The 21,638-nt window shown below is 43.3% G+C and overlaps 1 protein-coding gene across 1 annotated transcript in view; it reads left to right on the top strand.

The window, feature by feature from the left end:
* pde4ca (phosphodiesterase 4C, cAMP-specific a) overlaps positions 1-21,638 on the top strand; it is a gene marked incomplete at both ends in the record, with an annotated part of 45,838 nt that overhangs the window by 11,222 nt on the left and 12,978 nt on the right. The window contains one exon of the mRNA XM_080543180.1: positions 20,435-20,590. Within this exon, the coding sequence (XP_080399306.1) occupies positions 20,435-20,590 (156 nt within the window). The remainder of the gene's footprint in view (positions 1-20,434; positions 20,591-21,638) is intronic.

Below are 21,638 nucleotides of genomic sequence, written 5' to 3'. Positions count from 1 at the left end.
GCTGTGATTCGGTCGTAGGTACGAGGCCGCAGGCCGAGTACCGAATATTGATATTCAATATTGATATTCAATATAACAGCACGACCTCGAGTGTGATATTGCTTTTATACAACAGTTCTACAGCGCGATTTATTAGTTAACAGTAATAAGCGACAACGGATTATGATTTGTTTGTTTATTTAATCATAAAAATAAACAAAAAATAGTTCCACAAGTGAACTTCAAATGGACTGTTGCCTAGTAACCTGAACACAAACATGTAGTCTAATTAACGGTCGTTTAGTAGAACATCTGTGCGGCGGAGTGATACCTACAGTATAGTTAAAAGTCCCAGTGCTGTTATACTGTATATCAGCACTCATGGAATGCCTCTTGTCCAATCAAATGACTTGGTCGGAACTAACTGTTGTATAATTTTCAACATCACCTGGTCGATTCGTTTTGATGTATGGGAATGATCTTGGCTGTTCTGTATTGGCCCATAGGCGTAGTGTTGTGGCAGCCAGACAGAAACAGTCTGGCTTATGTGGGCCAACTGTAACGCTCCCTGGCTTACTGATCCAGTATCTCAGCTGTTCACTCTAACCTTTAGTAATCAGGGTTGTTTCTGGAGGGGTGTCCAGAAATATAGCCCGGGTATAGCCCAGGTGAGCCCCTCAACCAGGCCACAGGGTGGTAAAAGGGTAGCCCCTCAACCAGGTCTCGGGGTGGTAAAAGGGTAGCCCCTCGGCCCCGAGCCTGGTGGAGTGGAGAGGAAACAACAACCCATACGCCAAAGAAGGGTTGTTTCTTGCCTTGGATGAGGATGTGACAGTATTAGTGAAACACAGAAACGTAGCGTTTGAAGCCACTCAGTACGTTTAGTATGTTTAATTAATTACGTTATAGAACGAGTGAGAACCTTTTTTGTCCATTGAAGAAAACTCTGAACACTCACTCTAAACACACAGGTCATGAAATTCTTGCATTTACCAGTCACCTGTGTGTTTACAATAATCACAGTCATTTAGCAGATACTCTTATCCAGATTGATACTGTATTGTTCATGCATGTGGTTTGTGCGGGGAAATAGTGTGATTAGAACCCACAACTTTGGGTTGCCAGAATATATGTTGCTTGATACCATAGGCGCTTGTGATTATTATGCAACACTCTCTTGGCTCCAATGAAGGGTTCTGTTTTAGAACCTTTGTCACAGGACAAAATGCAGGAAGACATTGACCAGATCCAAACATTGGTGTCTGGCTTTCCTCAGACATCAACCAGTTTCCAGGATTGTGACGTAGAAGCACTCTATAATGCAGAATATCAAAAAGTAATATGAGTGAGTGTGGAAGTTTCAGAAATTATGTATTTGACCTTTGCCTCTCATTCTTTGTAGATTACTTTATTTTCTAACAACATTTGGGGGATATTATATAGCTATAAGTATTATGTATTTATTATGATATGATCAATTATTAAATAATAAAGCCATTTCTATTCCAGTAATGGAGCAGCTGATTAGTAAGAGAACGCGTGTAGAAAGTGTCTTTTGTTTTGTTTCATAGAAAATTGTGTTTATTTCAGATACTGTAGTGGAAGATATGATCCTCATTTCCAGTGAAGTAGCTGCCATCGAGTTGTGACATTTTTGTTTATCCCGCCCCTTCATCACCCAGCGTTGATGACGCTGATGGTTCTGGTTACACTGGTATGAACGCGGGCTCGTTCGCCAGACAGCACTTTGATTGATTGATTGATTGAAAACTTTATTAGAAGATTTGCAGAAGTAGGTACATGAAAGTACATATTACATACAAGGTCAACTAACAGGATAAAAACCCAAGAAAGCCACTGGCTTATTTCAATTGGGGTCCTTGATACTCACTACCGGCACGGTTCTTTGTCGGGGTGAAAGCCCTATCACTTACCCAAAAACAAAGCATAAGGTGTATTGACAGACCACAGTCCCGTGAATAGTATGATAGATGATCAACAAAACTTTCTCTGTGGATAGTCCTTGATGGCAGTAGTCTTGTCAACAAACAGACACGTGCACATGGCTATTTATGAGGATGTGGGTTCGGGAGTATCGAAAGGAACACGGCCACTCAAAAATATGACTACTACCCCCACCCAAGTTTGCTAACAAACTGTAGGTATTTAGTGAATGTAAAACGGTTGGTTATGATATTGAGTAGGTTGTTAATCGCTTCAATTTTCGTCACATGCAAATAACCGTGATTTTTTCATAACAACATTTGCGAGGTTTCACAATTCCCGACATGCGGACCTTTTTCACCGAGCCGTGACACATATGTAAACATCATAAGTGGTCAAGAATGTAACCATGACGATGTGGCTCTACTAGAGAGGCTGACTTCAGTAGTCTTTACAGGAAGGGCACTAAAGAGTTAATGTGTCAGACATTCAGAGAAGGCTGGACCCATGCTACTTCTGGCCCCGCCCCCTTTCTTAGCTCTGACCTAAGTGAAACTTGCTCCTGTCTAGCACACACACACACACACACACACACACACACACACACACACACACACACACACACACACACACACGCGCACACACACACACACACACACACACACACACACACACACACACACACACACACACGCGCACACACACACACACACACACACACACACACACACACACACACACATACTCCCTCCCTCACTTCCTCACTCACACGCACATCAGGGTCAATGTGGCTGGGCTAGTGTGTAGAAGTCACTGCCTCTACTTCTGTATGACTACGCAGTGAGAGGTGTCAGTGCTGTGGACTGACTGAGGTTTATCATCCAACTGAGAGAAGAGGATGGTGGTGTACTGGATGTTGACATAAAGAAGCCTGAAACATTGACTGAAGTGCCAGTGAATGCCATAGAATGCAGGAGAGAAATGGATAGCAGAGAGTCTGTTTTTTGCTTGCTTGCTTCAAGAATGCATTCATGTGCTGCTGTCCTCCAAGTGATGTTTGATGTCACACTGAAGAAAGAATGAACAAGAAGAAGAATTTCCCCAATGTTTGAGGAACAACTAAAATGGATATTGCTTCTATCATCATTATTTCCCCTATGTTGTTTTGGGGCCATGTGCTGGGGCATCTCTCTGAGTGGAGATGATAACCAAGGGTAGTGTCGTCAGGGCTCGGCTGCTTGACAAAGAAAGCAAAAGGAACAGTAGGTTTTTAAGGGATGAGAACCTGAAAAGAGGCACAAAGAAAAAGAAAAGAGGAGTGAGAGAGAGAGAGAAAAGGAGGAGGTTTGAAAAATGAGTGTGCCAACAAACTGTGGATTCTATCCCCCTGCTGATCAGCAGGCATTCAAAGTGCGGAATGGGAATACATGTGGATCCCCCTATGCTGTCAACAGGCCCATTGACATCATACAAAAACACAGGCGGTAATAATACACTAAACAAATCTACATTTTGCATGATGTTGGATGTGGAATGTAAAGTTGAGTGTTTTTCCATAGCTGTGCTTTGACTCATCAGCAGTATCAGTGATGCTAAGCATTCAAGACTGATCCATCTAAACCATTTCTGTGATTACAAAGGAATCCCAGTCGTCCTTCAAGCAGTCTTGCTGTTTAAAGTATGTTATGTGATGTTTTAGTCATTGCCCCCATTATGGGAGTTGATGTTGTTAGAGAGTTAATCTAGATATGTAAAATAATACACAAATCCAGCCCATACCTCTTTGAAAGATTGCCTCTAACACATGATAAAAACAGTACTCTAATTTCAAACGATCCAATGACTTATTGACATTCTACTGTGCAGCAGTGTTGTGTATGGTAAAGTCATGTCTGGAGAAGAGGCATTGACAGAGAGGAGGTGAGGCAGTAGGTCTGGAGCACCAAGCGCAAGTAGGCTGTTCTGTAAACAGCATCTTAAAAGTGTCTCCAAGATTCTCCCTCTGCTATCAGACTCAGACACACACACACACACACACACACACACACACACAAACACTGATATATTATGTACAATACACCACATTCCCTTAAATCTTCTCTCAGGCCAGGCCCCCCAAAGAATAAACGTCTTACGTCTTTGAACAGCTCATAACCCTCAATGCCATTGGGGAGGTTATGAGGGAGGACTCTAATGATAAAGCCATGTTTACATTTCATTCCTCTGTCTTTTTCTCATGCATGATCTATCTTTATCAGATATAATGCAGAACATTTGGGAGTATGGGGAGTTGGAGGGCAAGAAATCACTGCCCTACTGTACTGTATATGATTTTGAAGGAACATTCCAGTTCCACCAAGAGTTTTCATTCAACCTTTGATTTATATTCAGTATTCACCAAATGGTTTTGAATTTCCATTTTTAGGATATATTAAAACAATAATTATCAACATTTATTACTAAATCGGGAATGTTATTTATTAAGTTCAGTTCAACAAGATGAACTTCATAAGACAAATCAACTGCTATCGCTACTGATTTTTCTTTTCTCATAATCCTGCACATTAGTGCTTTGCAAGTTGTGCCTAGCAGTAAAGCCCAATGCACACGGCGTGCGATTTTGTCGCACGACAACATTCGATTCTCAATTCACACCACCGAAGTGTGTGGGTGTGAATGGAGAATCAAATGTTGTCATGTGACAATATCGCATCGCACGCTCCTATAAACCATCCTCATCCTGCTCCTTTGCAAGAGCAAAATGTCATCTGACTGTGAAACACTTTACATTTGGTTACACTTAAGATTAGGCAACATGTATTGTTGGGGGCCAAAGTTGGCCTTGAGGTCAGGAAGGCTAGGCTAGGCCAGGCTAACCGCAAGGTTGCTGGTTCAATCCCCGGATGTGAGCCATGTGATTGGAAAGTTGCTGAAATAACTGGCCAGCTAATGACTAACAACAGGAGAATAAGAAAACACTGAATAAAATACCTAATAAATGCCTTATAATACCGTATAATGCCTAATTTAGCTACTTATGAAACACTTATAGTGCACTAGTGTTCCCCTCTACTTAAGTGTTTCTGAGAATTCATATGCAAACTAGAAAGATAAGTTCCATAAGAAACTTGGTTTAAATGGTTGGTTAACTGTTTACAATCGATAGATGATGCGTCAAAGACAAAAGTTATTTTAACTATGAAAGTGTTATATGTCGAGTAAACGTTTACAATCCCTCTTAATCTGTATTAAAAGCCTGTGTGGAATCACCAAGAGCAACTGAAATGGATCCCCTTGCCGTGCTTCGAGTCCCCCACCCTCTCTTGTTCTTCTCTCTCTTCTTCCTCCCAAGGGGCTCTCTATCCTCAGAGAGGCCTGTACACCGGTTATTAATGACCAGCCGGAGAGAGAGATCTACTATATGACTACCGGTATATAGTAACTGTATAACACCATATCTGATTTACTACTGATGAGACATTGAGCTCAACTGGATATGGTATGATATAGTCATATGTTATCCTATACTGTACGGTATATCATTTTGGGGCATAAGTTATGAATAGGCACAAATTTAAGTGTTGGGCATATCCGCTCCCTTACATACCATGTCCTTTTTCCGTTTATTGTGAGGGGCTGCAATAGCTTATTTAGCTGAAAGAGGATAACATGTGTACCACATGTTTTTATGAAGAGATAAACAATTATGAATACGCTCTGAATTCCAGAATTAATTATGTATATATATATATGTTCTCATTACATCCTGCATACAAAACATGTGTCAATCTGATCTGACTACTGTTATGCAATTTAAAAAGTATTTTATGTTCAAAAGCAGTGGTGCATTTACAGACTTTCTTTAGGTTATTAACGTTGTTTTTATTTTGTGTTGTTTCAGCTGTAGTAGTCTTTTAATAAACCATTACTGAATTTAGAAGTAATTTATGGCCTAAAATAAATGACATTATCAGATGTCAGAATGGCAGAGTCACTACCCATCTTCCGTCGTTGACTGAAGACCCATCTCTTCAGGTTACATCTTAACTGCTCCTCCTGAGACATCTTCTGCCCCTCAGCACTATGTCTCCTAAAGACACCCGCTTTCCCCTCTACTGTGTCCCTAAGAACTTCCATTGCCCCCCTTGTACTATTTCTCTGTTTCTCCAGTGTAAAAAAAAAACTAACCCTAACAACTAGGTTTTAGAAGAAGGTGATAGGAGAAGGTTTTTCCTTCTATCAATGGCCCCGGGCCTGAGCTGGATTACTCTTCCTGCTACGACTGGTGGACTGATGATTCACATGCTTAGTATTCAAATGTATTGATTGTAAGTCGCTTTGGAATAAGGTGTCTGCTAAATGCCCCCCCTCCCCCCCCAAAAATGAATGTGAGCAGCCAGTTTATTAAATCCATTTGTTTATTTAATCTGTTATAGCCATGAAGTTCCTCCTATGCTGCCTCGTCCATTTAGATCCAACTGTCTGTTGAAGGACCTTTAATTTAATTTAATTTACCTCAACACTCACTGTAAAAAAATGAAAAAAGTTAGGCAGGATAAATGGAATCTAAAGTTTATTTCTAAATGAGACAATGTCTGCACATACATTTGAGCTTTGTGTGTCAGCTTGGTGTTGGATCAGGCTTTGATTTATGCGTTGGATAATTTAATGAGAGTAAAGGGTTTGGTGGCAACAGCAGTTTTGGCTGGGTGTGAGGGAATGAGGTAATCGAGAGGGCTTGATCCTCACTAGTGTAGCTCTCCTGGAACAGAGAAGAATACATCAACGCCTTCATCCAACCTAACTCGCCGTGATTGCAAAACAAAGATCTTAATCTGCTTGATTTGTCAAATTAAGCTTCTGAGAGGTTCTGATATATATTTGACACCAAAGTATGTAACTTTTGTTTTAGAAAGACATTCTAAGAAAACATGACAAATTGCTATTTAGATTAATATACTGCATTCGTGCCAACCGTTGACAAATGAAGTCTTAGTGGTGGTGGTGGTGGTGTTGGGTTGCACTCACATGGCGTGCTGCTTGGTCATTTGTTAGAGGCACACAGAGTTCTTCTGTCATGATTAAATACTGTAACTCTGACTCTCACGAGTGGAAGCTTTCCTAATACCCCTGGACTTAACTGTCCTTAACTAAGGACATTTCCAGATTGAAAAAGATGTGAACGCTTTATAGCCGCTCCAGACAAACTGTGGATATGTCACAAGAACATGAGCACAAGGAAATCTGTTCTATGTGTATATGTGGGTTTTTTGGAACAGATATAATACTATACATTAGCTCAGAAATATTTACTGGCTTATAATCCCAGCTGTGTACTCTCTGACTTTCCTCTTTGAGTTAATCTCAACCTCCTTCCCCTTCCCTTCTCTTCACCCCACCCCTGGAACACAGAAGCAGTTCAATGCCTCCGAAATCCCTCTCATCTTTCTCTTGCTGTTTTCTCTCGAGTGCAAACTGATCCCGATGGATAACAGAGAGTAGAGGCCTCCGTGTGTCTCTGGCCTTCAGGAGAACCCTCCTGTTTTCTCAGCGCAGGTCAGGCCCGGCGCACGGCTCCAGCATGGAAAAGACTGATGCGCCCCATTTGCTCTGTTTGTAGTTAGAAGAAGAAGGCTCTTTATGAATGATGAGCTCTGAGGTTTTTCGACCAGTGGGCTTTTATGGAAGCTCCGCCTCCTTGCCACTCCGAAAGCAACCGTAATGTACTGTAACAATGTACTGTTGTTGTATGAGAAACTGTATAGCGGTAGAATTGTGCTTACATACTTTTTTGTTTACCTGTAACTTTTATTTATCTAACAGAGAATTTGTATCTTATTTAGGCTGTGTGTTTATATATCAAACCATTATGTCTGAAGACTGGGACTGCATTGGGTCATTGCTATCCAATGCACATTACAGATGTACAAATCACAGTTAGGTCTACAGTTAGTACATGCTAAATGTCCTCATCAGACCTCCCCTATGTGCCTCACATCCTCTCCTCCAGGAGGCCTAACGCCATCAGTCTTGTTTTTATTTGCAGGATGAGGAAAAGAGCTTGTGCTTGGAAACACGTGACGTTAGAATTATAAGGTTCTATCTCAATTTTTGTCAAAATTGAGTTCTTTACATAATCTGATCCATTAGGTGTTTATTAATGCCTGTGTGGTGTTATTTTTTAAATTGTTGACATTTTTGAGTTAGTAATTCATAAAATACAAAGGTTCCATCTCACAAAACATAATGGAATGTAAAAACTTTGACGCTCAATATCTCTAAACTGCCCTAAACGGAGATAGAACCTTATAATTCTAAGCTCACAGCCCCGCGGTGGTGTAGCGGTCTACGCACTGGCCACTAGTGCATGCTGCCCACCGGGGCCGGGGTTCGTATCCCGGCTCGCCAGATCCAGATATGGCCGAGGCACACGGGAAGCGGCATATTGGCCGGCCGCTTCCGAGGGCGGTATAGGAGTATTTCTGGACTAGGATCCGTCGCGCAACACCGCCCCCTGGGCGCCGGAATAACGGTACTGGGCTCAAGGAGCCAGTCAGCCTAGTCTGCCTGGCGGCCTCTTCTGGGACTGCCGGCCACGGGGTCGTGCGGCGGATCCTATGCAATAGGCAGGGGATAATTGGATGCTAAGTTGGGTTAAATTGGCTACCAAATTGGGTGAAAAAGGGATAAAATCTGAAAAACAAATTTATAAAAAAAAATAATTCTAAGCTCACGAACAGTGATTAAACAATACAACAAAAAACAAGAGCACACATCCTCTGATTTACTAGCAGCATCCCCCATTACAAAACCCAGTCCAGCCCTGAGGATCAACAGTCACATGTTTCATCTCGTCAAGTCAAGTCACCGTCTTCCATTGACTGAATGAATAAATCATTGGTCATTTTGTAGCATCTTGTTGCCCCATTTTGTGTACATAGCTTTTCAATCTGTGTATTTCAGAGTTTCTGTTGTTTACTACGGCACCCCGCTTGGGCCAATCAGTGTCCTTTTCTACATGTCAGATGATCTCTATGTCTAGACGCATCATTCAGCCGATTGTCGTCAACATTGTCCCAGTTGTGTCTGAGATATCGCGTGTGAGTGACATGCAAACGTACAAACATACAAACGGACAGAGACAGATCCACAGTCCCCACCTCCACAATTTAATTTTGGGGGAAAATGAACAAATAACGTCCAGCTCATTGACTCAGGAGAGTAATCTCACACAGCTGCAGTACAAATGTATCACAATGTCTGTGTGAGCTGAGTATGTTGTCAGAGGTTCCTCTCCTAGCTGAGTATGTTGTCAGAGGTCAGAGGTCACTCTCCTAACTGAGTATGTTGTCAGAGGTCAGAGGTTACTCTCCTAACTGAGTATGTTCTCAGAGGTCAGAGGTCAGAGGTTACTCTCCTAGCTGAGTATGTTGTCAGAGGTCAGAGGTTACTCTCCTAACTGAGTATGTTCTCAGAGGTCAGAGGTCAGAGGTTACTCTCCTAACTGAGTATGTTGTCAGAGGTCAAAGGTTACTCTCCTAACTGAGTATGTTCTCAGAGGTCAGAGGTTACTCTCCTAACTGAGTATGTTGTCAGAGGTCAGAGGTTACTCTCCTAACTGAGTATGTTGTCAGAGGTCAGAGGTTACTCTCCTAACTGAGTATGTTGTCAGAGGTCAGAGGTTACTCTCCCAACTGAGTATGTTCTCAGAGGTCAGAGGTCAGAGGTTACTCTCCTAACTGAGTATGTTGTCAGAGGTCAAAGGTTACTCTCCTAACTGAGTATGTTGTCAGAGGTCAGAGGTTACTCTCCTAACTGAGTATGATGTCAGAGGTCAGAGGTTACTCTCCTAGCTGAGTATGTTGTCAGAGGTCAGAGGTTACTCTGCCTTGGCCCCAGCTCGTTCCCCTATGTGAGGGTCACGTCCTCTCTGACGTCATGTTTTACTTCACCACTCTGATTAGGAACAATGGAGAATATGCAGCACACACACACACACACACACACATATGTGCACACACACACACACACACACACACACACACACACACACACACACAGTCTGAACCAGGAACTCTGTCCCAGTAGACTGGTTATTCAACCTCATCAGACAGACTAAGGAGGAGTGTTCCAATCCAATGGGCCTTATAGTTTCGCCCCAGTACCCCACCTCCTCCTGCACCACACACACACACACACACACACACACACACACACACACACACACACACACACACCACCTCCTCCTGCACCACACACACACACCTCCTCCTCCTGCACCACACACACACACCTCCTCCTCCTGCACCACACACACACACCTCCTCCTCCTGCACCACACACACACACCTCCTCCTCCTGCACCACACACACACACCTCCTCCTCCTGCACCACACACACACACCTCCTCCCCTACTCGCCCTGCGGTGGCCTAACATCTAATGCCTCAGGAAGGGCAAGGAAAACAAACAACATTCAACTGAAGAAAGAAAAAAGCTTGGCCTAGAACATGTTTGGTCACGGTGCAGACAGTCACTGTTGTGTACAGTTATCCCATGATAGCTAATAACATTGTCGTTGTCTTTCTTGGCTCCACTTTTGTTGACCTTATGAGTGACTCGGTGAGTCAGTCCTGCATACAGTAGGTAGTTGATGTAACTGGCGTATATGTTACGGTACATGTGGGAACACGGTACATGTGGGAAAACTAGGGTTAGGGTTAGGTGCTAGGGTGCTACGGTTAAGGTTAGGGTTAGGGGTAGGGTTAGGGTTAGGGATAGGATTAGGGTTAGGGTTAGACATGCCATCATGTACCAAGTCGACGTAGCACCTAACCCTAACCCTAGTTTTCCCACATGTACCGTATTCCCACATGTACCGTAACCTGGATAAAGTTTACTAGCCACTTTTTTCTATAGTTTTGGTATAGATCAGTCCATGGTGACCTTAATGATGTATTAGTGGTGTAAAGTAGGTAGATACAGTATGAGTGGACTGTGGACCATAAAATAAATAGCACAGTAGCTGCTGTGGTGGAGAATGTTGCGGGACTATTAATGACTGTTTTACTGTTAGTCAGTGGCGGACTCGGGCTGTTTGAAGGGCAGGGGCGAAAAGGGCACCTACTGCACAACATGGGACCCCATCAGTGCACATGGTCAAGTTTAGACAATTGGAAGGGCAGCCAATAGGGCACACCCTCTAATTTTGCCACTCAAAAGCACACTTTAGTGCGACGTTTTTCAACTGTGGGGGCACATGGTCAAGTTTAGACCATTGGAGGGACACCAATAGGGCACGTCCTCTAATTTCTGCCACTCAAAATGGCATCTTTGCCACTCAAAAGGGCATTTTTGCCACTCAAAGGGGCACTTAAGAGAGACGTTTTTCAACTGTGGGGGCACCAGGAGGGGCAGTCGCCCCCCCTGAGTCCGCCAGTGCTCTTAGTCCTACGAATGGTCCAGTGAGACCAAAGTCTGACTGGTGTAACTTGTGTCCCTTGCCGGTTCTTACAATTAGGGTTAGGGTTAGGGTGTACGGTCCTGTTAAGTCCAATGAATTAAAAAGGAATGCCTTCACACAAGTTCCCACACGCCGCTCTGTTTTCTAACTCAATGTCTGTTAGTACCGTAAATGCAACAATAACAAAAAAATCCATTGTGTTGAATTTGATGTACCAAAAAAAAGCACCCATCTTTACCACATGACTTCTTTGAGAAATACAGTACACGGCAATCCCCAACAGGAAGAAAAAAAAGTCTTGAAGACCTTTTATTGGTATATTAAATCCATATGAATTTTCCAGCCAGACAGCCGACATGTCTGGTGTAACTAACTCTTATGCCGCTGTTTGATGAAGGTTGTGGACGAGGATGATTCATGAGGAATCGTATGACAGCCTGCCCTAGGTTTACAGGTCTTCCCCCTCTCTTAACATTCTGGAACTCTCCTACTATGCCTCTGAGGGACGTTGGTAGACCTTAACCGTGGTGCTACAGCGCTGGGCTCTCCTGTGATCTAAGGTTGCCCAGCTGGATATTGACGCAGTCATGACAGGCGGTGACGCAGGTTGGGTGTCAGGTAGCTGGCCTACTGACAGGCTGACATCAATCACTCTACTTTACTAGGGAGCTTGTTAAGTAACACACCTTACCTTTTCTTTTTGAACAATCTCAGCCTGGAATGTGGGTTTGAACAGGTGTGTTTTATGGAAGGAGATATGGTACCGGTATTTTCTCCTTTCAGTGTCTTTGTGTCTGTTTGGTCCCCAGCTGTGTGTAGATGAAGACATTGTACATGCCAATTAATGATTGCCAAACTGTACTGTTTAAGTTTAAAGTTTAAGTTTATTTGAAATTATAGTGCATTTTACCTGAAGGTCACAACACACTATACAGGTAATACAAAAGTAGCCAACAAGACAAATGCATAAAGTACACTACAAATACAAAACATACAAAACCTGTGAATAGATAAGTGTGTGTCTCTGATAGCAGAGGCTCTGGCTTGCTACGTAGTTCAGTTCCCACACCCACTTTTGAATTTTTGTGAGAGATCTCCTCATTAGATTTTAAGTTAGATGCCGCGATTTTAATGCACATTGTTAAAAATCTAGGAATCTGAAAAGTAGTATTTCTCTTAAACATACAGTATTACACAGTCTGCTGAAAAGGTCTGCATGTAGGCAATTCTCAAGTCGTGCAAATGACCGAAAAGCTTCTCTTTTAAAGACATTTTGTTTTCTGTTTAGTTTTTTAAATATTACAAAAGTTGAAGTGTTGAAGAGCCCACTTGATATAACAAACTACAGTTTTAAAAAACAATAGACAAATACATTCTGGACTAAATGAGTGGAGATATATTTTTTCTAGCCTGAGTAAGTGAACTGAATCTTTTTCAAATCATTGTGTTATTGGCAGTTGTGTTGTATTGAGCTGTTTTTGTGTTGAGGCTGTGTGGCCTGCAAGCTAGTTTCTATTGAAACCATTTGTGTTTGAAGCCTAACTGCTGTCAATTTGCACTGGGAGGTGTTTCAACACTTCTCCAGCTGTTTATCCCTGTTCAGCAGTGACATAGTCAAATACATTCTGGAAAGAGAGATGGGTCTTCAGTCTCCGACAGAAGATAGGAAGTGACAGTACTAGTCAAGGTGGGAGATGACCAGTGACTGGGTCAAGATTTGCGCTGCTTCTCTGGTGAGGAATGGACGTATCCTTCTGATGCTGTAAAGCACATGTCGTGAGGTTAGAATTATAAGGTTCTATCTCCGTTTAGGGCAGTTCAGAGATATTAAGCGTCAAAGTTTTTACATTACATTATGTTTTGTGAGATGGAACCTTTGTATTTTATGAATTACTAACAAAAAAATGTAAACATTTGAAAAATAACACCACACAGGCATTAATAAACACCTAATGGATCAGATTATGTAAAAAACTAAATTTTGTCAAAAATGAAGATAGAACCTTATAATTCTAACGTCACGATGTGTCAAACTCGCGGCCCGCGGGCCGAATGCGGCCCGGCAGCTCATTTTATGTGGCCCACGAGAGCTTGCAAAGGATTCTATGCCTCTTTACAAAAGGCAAGGCAAGCAACTATGCGGTTGCTTACGGCCCTTTTATGCACTTGTATGATGTACGTCGATTTAGCTCAAGCTACCATCCATACCAATCAAACGACAAAACACACGTTAATGAAAAAATCGGAATCAGGGAATCAGTAAGGGAACTAGTGGGAAATCTGACAACACAGTTGCCTGAAGAAGCATACAGTTATCAAGAAAGCAGTTAGTAAGAAATTGCTCTTTTCATGCAAAGTAAAGGAAAACAAGAATAGGTACAATGTAGCCTAATATGCGCACAGTTACGTTTTGCGCGTGCAAGTTTTTTACGCTCGGAGTTCATTTCTGCTTGCGTGGATAAAATGACTTTTGACAATATGCCCTTGCCCTCTTATGATTGGTCACTTTCAACGCCAACCACACCCACACGGACGTCATTATGCCTTGATTGACAGCTACCTAGCCCGCCACATGGAGTAGTAGTGAAGAGAAAAAGAGATGTTTATCTGGGAAAGTATCAAAATGTCTCTGCGCAATTCAGAACTCTATAAAACAATTACCAGCAAAAGTATGTATTTGCAAAAAGATGTACCATATTTTCCTAAATGTTAAGAAATACCTTGCTAGCCAACCGTCTAGTTAGTCATGCTGTAGCAAGCAAGAAGCTAGATGCTAAACATGTTAGCTTGTAATCAGTAATAATGTGCCTACGAGTGAATGTCTAGTAAATGTGTGTTTAGCTATGTTAATAATAATATTATTGTAAGTGTTTGTTGATGTGTTGAGCCGAATTTGAGAATTGCAAACCTTATTGTATTGAGAATAGATGATAAGAGAGAAGATCGTGATCGGTGCTAGCAGAGAAGGATTCTGGCACTACTGGTGCTAGCACTAATGGTGGTCTAATGGTTCCTATTGTGGTGGTGATTCATCTTAAATCTATATTCATCATTATGATTTTTATTATTACGATCATTAGGCTGGCCGCAGCCCTGCATTTGTGTATCGTCGTCATTGTGAAGGTGTGTCACACTGTAATGCGACTATTAAACAACACCTAAGCCGCTGAAAGGGCTAGTGCAGGGAGATCTGTCCGACTCTTGAGTCCAAGGAATGACCATGAGTCCGTAGCTGTATGTTTAAGGGTGTTTATTTAACTACGATAAAAACATTGCTCTGCATAGATGGTAGGCTATTGCATGGACTAGATGGTACATAGCGTTAGCGTAGCGCGGTCAACAGAAATATTGGCACCCTCAACTCACCCTCTCTCTCTGTGCGAACAAACAATCTGCTTCAATCCCAAATAGGCACACAGGTGATATGCATTAGGCTACCATTCTGCCCCGGTGACACACCCACACCTCCAGACAGACACACCCACTACCACTGATGACAGTGACAATACTTCCCTGCCCCTACACACACATTCACATTCCACTTCATGTTTTGCGCGTCCCCGCGGGTAGATCTAGATGAGTGGTGAAAATGAGGGACCCAAAGGAGGTGAACTATTGTCTATTACATTTAAAGTTGTTTGTTTCAATGACATTTCTTCATTTCTCCCTATTCCCCTTGGACGAAATGGTGAGGAATAATGTAACGGTATGTATCATGAGCTAGTTGCTGTTTTTTTAGCTCGCCAGCACTAGACAACATGTGTGGTTTGATAACATTATGTTGTGTTTCCTTGTATACGTACATAAGCCCCTTTCACAGGTCTGCTGTGGAGAGGGTCAACATCATCAAGTTCTTGGTTGGTCCACATCACCAACGACCTCACCTGGGACGAGCATACCAACCAAGTCATGAAATAAAAGCACAACGTCGCCTCTTTCACCTTAGGCTGCTGAAGTTGGGCTTAGGGCCTAAGATCCTAGGGACTTTCTTCAGAGGCACAACCGAGAGCATCCTGACTGGATGCATCACTGCCCGGTATGGGAACTGCACTGCCCAAAATCGCAAAACGCTGCAACGGGTAGTGCGGACAGCTGAGGGGATCAGTGGATGTGAGTTTCCCTCCATCCAGGACACCTACAAGGACCGGTGTGTCAAAAAGTTCCTCAGGGTTATTAGGGGCCACCCCAGCCACCCCAATCAGAAACTGTTGGAGCTGCCATCGGGGCTAAAACCCAGAGGATAACAAACAGCTATTTCCCCCAAGCAATCAGGCTCCTAGAGAAATACACTGGTAAAAAAACAAAAGACTGTTACCCCCAAACCAACGCACGCTACAATAATACATATATTATATGACTGCTTGGATCGTATTGTATTGTACTTTGCACAGCGATTTTGCACTGATGGAACCACTGCATTACGATTGGTGCTACTGTCACTTTATGACTTTGTTACTTTATAATTACTTATTATTACTTTACTTTATTATTGTATATTGATGCTGCGATGTTAATGTTGAGGAACCAAAGCCAAATAATGTTACTCTTGTGTACTAGTGCATTGGGGTGTAATAAAAGTGATTCTGATGCTCAAAAGTGAGAAAAGAATATGTTTTTGAATGGTAAACTTCCAAATAGTCCGTCAGTGAATTCAGCAAACTGTGACCCAATACGCCATTGTAAATGGTAAATGGTAAATGGACTGCACTTATATAGCGCTTTTTTTGCTGCTCCAAAGCGCTTTACAACGGCCTCTCATTCACCCATTCACACACACATTCACACACCAGTGGCGGCAAGCTGCCATGCAAGGCGCTGGCCCGCTCACTGGGAGCAATTTTGGGGTTCAGTGTCTTGCCCAAGGACACTTCGACATGTGGCCAGCCGGGGCTCGAACCGCCGATCTGCCAACCTTGTGATCATTAGGTGGTGACTCTACCTCCTGCGCCACAGCAGGAGGCGCAGGAGGCAAGACACTGAACCCCATGTGTGCCACATTGCTGCTCCCCAGGGGTAGTAAATAGCTAAAATACACTTTTCCATTATGCTTCATAAAGAATACTTAGACACACGATCACAATATGAAACTAATTTCATATGGGCATACCTGTCTAGGACAAACTAACCCATATCATGACATACCTGTCTGGGACAAATTAACCCATCATGACCAAGTATTGTAGTGAACGGTGGGGTAGCTTGCAGAGCTGCAGGTAGCTTGCCCTAAGTGGATATTGAACTCCAATGGCCTCATGGGCACCATCCCACTTCTAACACCAATGTAGCGCCCGGCAGGGTACAGTAGCTTGCCCTAAGCTGGTGTAAGCGGAAGGTTGTGAGTTTGATACCCGCTTAGGGCAAGCTTATTGTATATTACTTTTGGTGCCCTGAATAGGGAGACTATGTATAAAAGTGTTATTTCTAATTGGTGAAACCATTATGTATGCAAATATCATGAAATAGAAGCTGAGAATCTCTACTTTAACTTCATAGTAATTGTTTGATTTCAAATCTTAACTTTTGAAATATAGAGCCAACAACAGTAGAAAAAATGCCTCAATGTCCCATTACTTATGAGCGTTTCATCTAATCCAGATGTGCCTATTGTAATTTGGTCTCTGATGGTTTAAATATTTTCCATGAAGTAGGCCTACTGTATGTCATGAGTACTATGTCATGAATGTATCACAAGTAAAGGGGGTGGGTGCATGTTTACATAAGGCAGATTGGCTTTTGGTCAATTTGGCAGCAGTATAAAATAAGAACTTGGGGTTGTTCTTACTGTCTTCTATGATATTTGAGAGAAATAAGAAGGCCTTGATGAGTAGTCAGTGCCTGATTGCAATTGACAAGACAAGTCTTTCCAGGCTAAGTGGGAAAACCTCCAGTTTGGTGGAATGCCATTTCCACTCAAGCTTTCTCAAAGCCTGTTTAAGGGTTTGTGTGTGTTTTGGTTGTACCAAGGAGCAAGTTTCTTTTGGCTAGACTTTTCTCTATTACGGGGAGCAACCAAGAGAGTACTCCTTAAGGTTAAAATCCTCTGTCAGCAATTGAGTTGTGTTCAGGTCTGGAGACTCAGAATGCAATTGGAAGTACGGTGGAAGGCACTGGCAGACTCGGGGGGGTGGGCAGGGGGGGCGACCGCCCCTCCTGGTGCCCCCACGGTTGAAAAACGTCTCGCTTAAGTGCCCTTTTGAGTGGCGAAAATGAGAGGATGTGCCCTATTGGTGCCCCTCCAATGGTCTAAACTTGACCATGTGCCCCTACAGTTGAAAAACGTTGCACTAAAGTGCCCTTTTGAGTGGCAAGACTAGAGGATGTGCCTTATTGGCTGCCCTTCCAATGGTCTAAACTTGACCATGTGCACTGATGGGGTCCCATGTTGTGCGGGTGCCCTTTTTTTCTTTTCGCCCCCCCCGTCCTTCAAACAGCCTGAGTCCGCCACTGGTGGAAGGTTATCACAGAGTGTATGGGAGGTCTCAGGATTAATGGAATGGGTGGTGATAAACTGGGTCTTGAAGCTGAGAGAGCTACGCATTTCAATCAGATCAGCAAAGTTGTACCACGCGATAAAACAAGATCAAGAGAATGGATAATAATGACTTGGTCCAGACAGATTGGCCTGACACAGACTGCATAGCACTGGATAAGTGAAATATGTTGAGCACTGATGTGTATTTTAATGTCTTTATCTGTTCAGCTCAAGACTTGTAATTTCATCAAGGCCCAGTAGAGGGACTATATCACTAGAAAAAAAGATATACAGTATATACGTGTATATTTTCTCAGCACCTACAACACAGATCACTCACTAAGCCCTATATTATAGTGTTTAACCCTATAGTCCCCACTCCCCAGCATTATTTTGGACCTTTTTTTCCCTTTCCGTTGTTTTAATTTCTGCTCACACTTGATTTTGTTTGTGTCTGAGAGTGTAACTGGTATATTCCTGTGTCTGTGTGTGTGTGTGTGTGTGTGTGTGTGTTTGTGTGTGTGTGTTTGTGTGTGTGTGTGTGTGTGTGTGTGTGTGTGTGTGTGTAACACAGTGGTGTTATGGGAGCTTGGTGCAACGTTTGCAGGAAAAGTGCTATACAAATAAAAGTTATTATTATTATTATTATTATTATTATTTACAATGTATTGAGTGTAATTTCACTCATGCTAATAATAATAATTGTTAATTGGTGGTTTCTGAACAAGATTATATAATACTGTAATGATAATACTTTCTTTTTAAAACACCTCTGAGACATCATTTCCTCCTGAAAAGGCAGATCATTTCAGAAGTGTAAAAGTGAGACACTTGTATTGAGCTCAGCAGCACAGTGTTCCCGTGTGAGAATGAACAACTGCAGTAGGCCTTATACAGTAGTACCTCCAGTGAAAGGTAAACCAAGTCCAACAACCTGATGAAAAAGTAAAAAGGCCCCTTGCACTTTGAACAGAGAGCCGCCGAGGGAAAGATGTGGGCAGATATATTGATGGACTAAATATAGCCTGGTGTGATGTGCTTCAAATAGAATGTCCCGTAAATATTCATGAATGGAGGGAAGAAGCTGTTCTCGGCAATGCAGCGAGGTGGAAGGCCCCGTCTGAAATGTTATTTTTAGATTCTCCCCGCTTGGGGGGAGTCTATTTTTATCTGCGGAGAGACAGAAAAAGACATACAGCCAGAGTGTGTAGGAACAGAGGAGAAGCACCATTAGGGATGAGAGGAAGAGAGCGTTAGAGAGAAAGGAGAGAGGAGAGAGAGCATTAGAGAGAGAGGAGAGAGGAGAGGGAGGAGAGGAGAGAGAGAGCGTTAGAGAGAGAGGAGAGAGGAGAGGGAGGAGAGGAAAGAGAGAGGAGAGAGAGAGAGGAGAGAGGAGAGGGAGGAGAGGAGAGGAGAGAGAGCATTAGAGAGAGAGAGGAGAGAGGAGAGGGAGGAGGGAGGAGAGGAGAGAGAGAGCGTTAGAGAGAGAGGAGAGAGGAGAGGGAGGAGAGGAGAGAGAGGAGAGGGAGGAGAGGAGAGAGGAGAGAGGAGAGAGAGAGGAGAGGGAGGAGAGGAGAGAGAGAGAGCGTTAGAGAGAGAGGAGAGAGGAGAGGGAGGAGAGGAGAGAGGAGAGAGAGAGCGTTAGAGAGAGAGGAGAGGGAGGAGAGGAGAGAGCATTAGAGAGAGAGGAGAGAGAGCGTTAGAGAGAGAGGAGAGAGCGTTAGAGAGAGAGGGGGGACTCTAGCACAGGTATTTTTAGAACACTATACACAAACACGATCACAAACACACAGAGGCACGCACACTTCCCTTCACAATGCCACCTTATTCTTGCCAGTGTAGAGCCCCCCCCCACACACTACCTCTCCCCTGCTATAAATAGTTTTCTCTCAGACTCGTGACTCGCAGGAATGGAGGGGAGCTTCTGCATCGATTACATAACACAGTGTATCCCAGGGATCGTCGGCCAATCTGGCAGGGCACCCCGCAAAACCTAGTGGCCACTCGTGGTATCGTTGTCATTTTGACATAGTGGTTCTGCCCAAAATGACAATTGCCAATGTAATTCCAATGGTGGTATTGTTGTGCCATATGATTTCAATACATGAATATATAGATTTAAACTATATTTAAATAGTTCGACTGATCAGGGGGGGGGGGGGGGTAGGCTATTCCATGAACGCCAATAAAGGAAAATCCATGCTTGTTTTGATAATTCTCAATAATCTTATTCCAAGTTCCGTTCGCCAAGTTCAGCTTGCATCATTAAGACTGGTAAATGCCTCTGAGGTTCTCTCACTCTCTCTGTCTATGCAAACAGACATTGCATACCTCAACAACATCTAATCACCCTCTCTCCATCTCTCTCTCTCCATCCCTCTCTCCATCTCTCTCTCTCCATTTCTCTCTCCATCTCTCTCTCTCCATCTCTCTCTCCCTCCATCTTCTCTCCATCTCTCTCTCCCTCCATCTCTCTCTCCATCTCTCTCTCCCTCCATCTCTCTCTCTCTCCATCTCTCTCTCCGTCTCTCTCTCCATCTCTCTCTCCATCTCCCTCCATCTCTCTCTCCCTCCAGTTTTGATGTCGAGAACGGGCGGAGCCCCCTGGACTCCCAGGCCAGCCCCAGGCCCGTCCACAGCCAGCGCCGGGAGTCCTTCCTCTACCGCTCCGACTCCGACTTTGACCTCTCACCCAAAGCCCCGTACAGGAACTCCTCCACCGCCAGTGATCTGTGAGTGTGTCCACTGGTTTCCCCCCTTTCGGCGTATGGGTCGTTGTTTCCTCTCCACTCCACCAGGCTCGGGGCTGAGGGGCTACCCTTTTACCACCCCGAGACCTGGTTGAGGGGCTCACCCGGGCTATATTTCTGGACACCCCTCCAGAAGCCAGAAATATAGCCCGGGTGAGCCCCTCAACCATCCCCCCTTTCCCTTTGTATCCTAAGCGCCAAATCAGAGATCTGGTCTCCCAGCACGCCTTTACGCTGCAAGGTCTCTGCTGCCAAACTGAGACATTTAGGAAAGTCCAAGGCTAGGCTAAAGATATGATAGATGTATTCATTTAAGAACATACAGTATGTTTGTTTTCTTATGTTTTGCCTTGGAATCCAATTGTATTCAGATTCAGATTCAGATAACATTTATTGCCATTATGCATACACATAACGAATTTGCTTTGGCGTTACAGTAAGTGCGTTTATACTTACTGTAATTACAAAGCATTGTGTATCAATTTGTGGGATTCTCCAGCTTGTAACAGCTATACCATCAGCCACATACTGTGCTGTACAGTGACTGTGAGGCCTGATACTGATCCTGTAACAAAGACTAGCTTAGTGGTTTGTGTCCTAAGCACATTATTGTGTTTTTTTTCCCAGGCACACTGTTTTATTAGCGCAGATGCTATATTAAACCATATTACTGTGCTGGTTTGGAAAATCCGCCATCCTCCCAATTTGGAAAAGCCCTTATTACTGCAACCAGCTGTTCTTCCCACCCCAGCACGCTTGCATGTCAAGTCCGCTTTGGTAGGGATTACGCAAAGTCAGAAAAATGCGGGCCACTTTCTTGTATTTTTTTCCTGCCAGTTTGTTTTTCTACCCAACGTCAGAGCCAGCCCATCCCTGTTTAACACTAGAACAGCCGTGCCTTTTTTTTACCTACTATCAGAGCCTCTTTACAATGCTCAAGCTGCTACTTACACACAATGACCGCTAGTTGGCCGCTTGTAAATTAGCCTGCTTCCTACACAGAAAAACTTACAAAATAGCTTTATATTAG

This window comes from Nansenia antarctica, assembly GCF_963989245.1.
Source record: "Nansenia antarctica genome assembly, chromosome: 12".
Taxonomy (NCBI): Eukaryota; Metazoa; Chordata; class Actinopteri; order Argentiniformes; family Microstomatidae; genus Nansenia; species Nansenia antarctica.
Note: the sequence above shows the minus strand (reverse complement) of the source record. Positions and strands in the feature narration are given on the sequence as shown.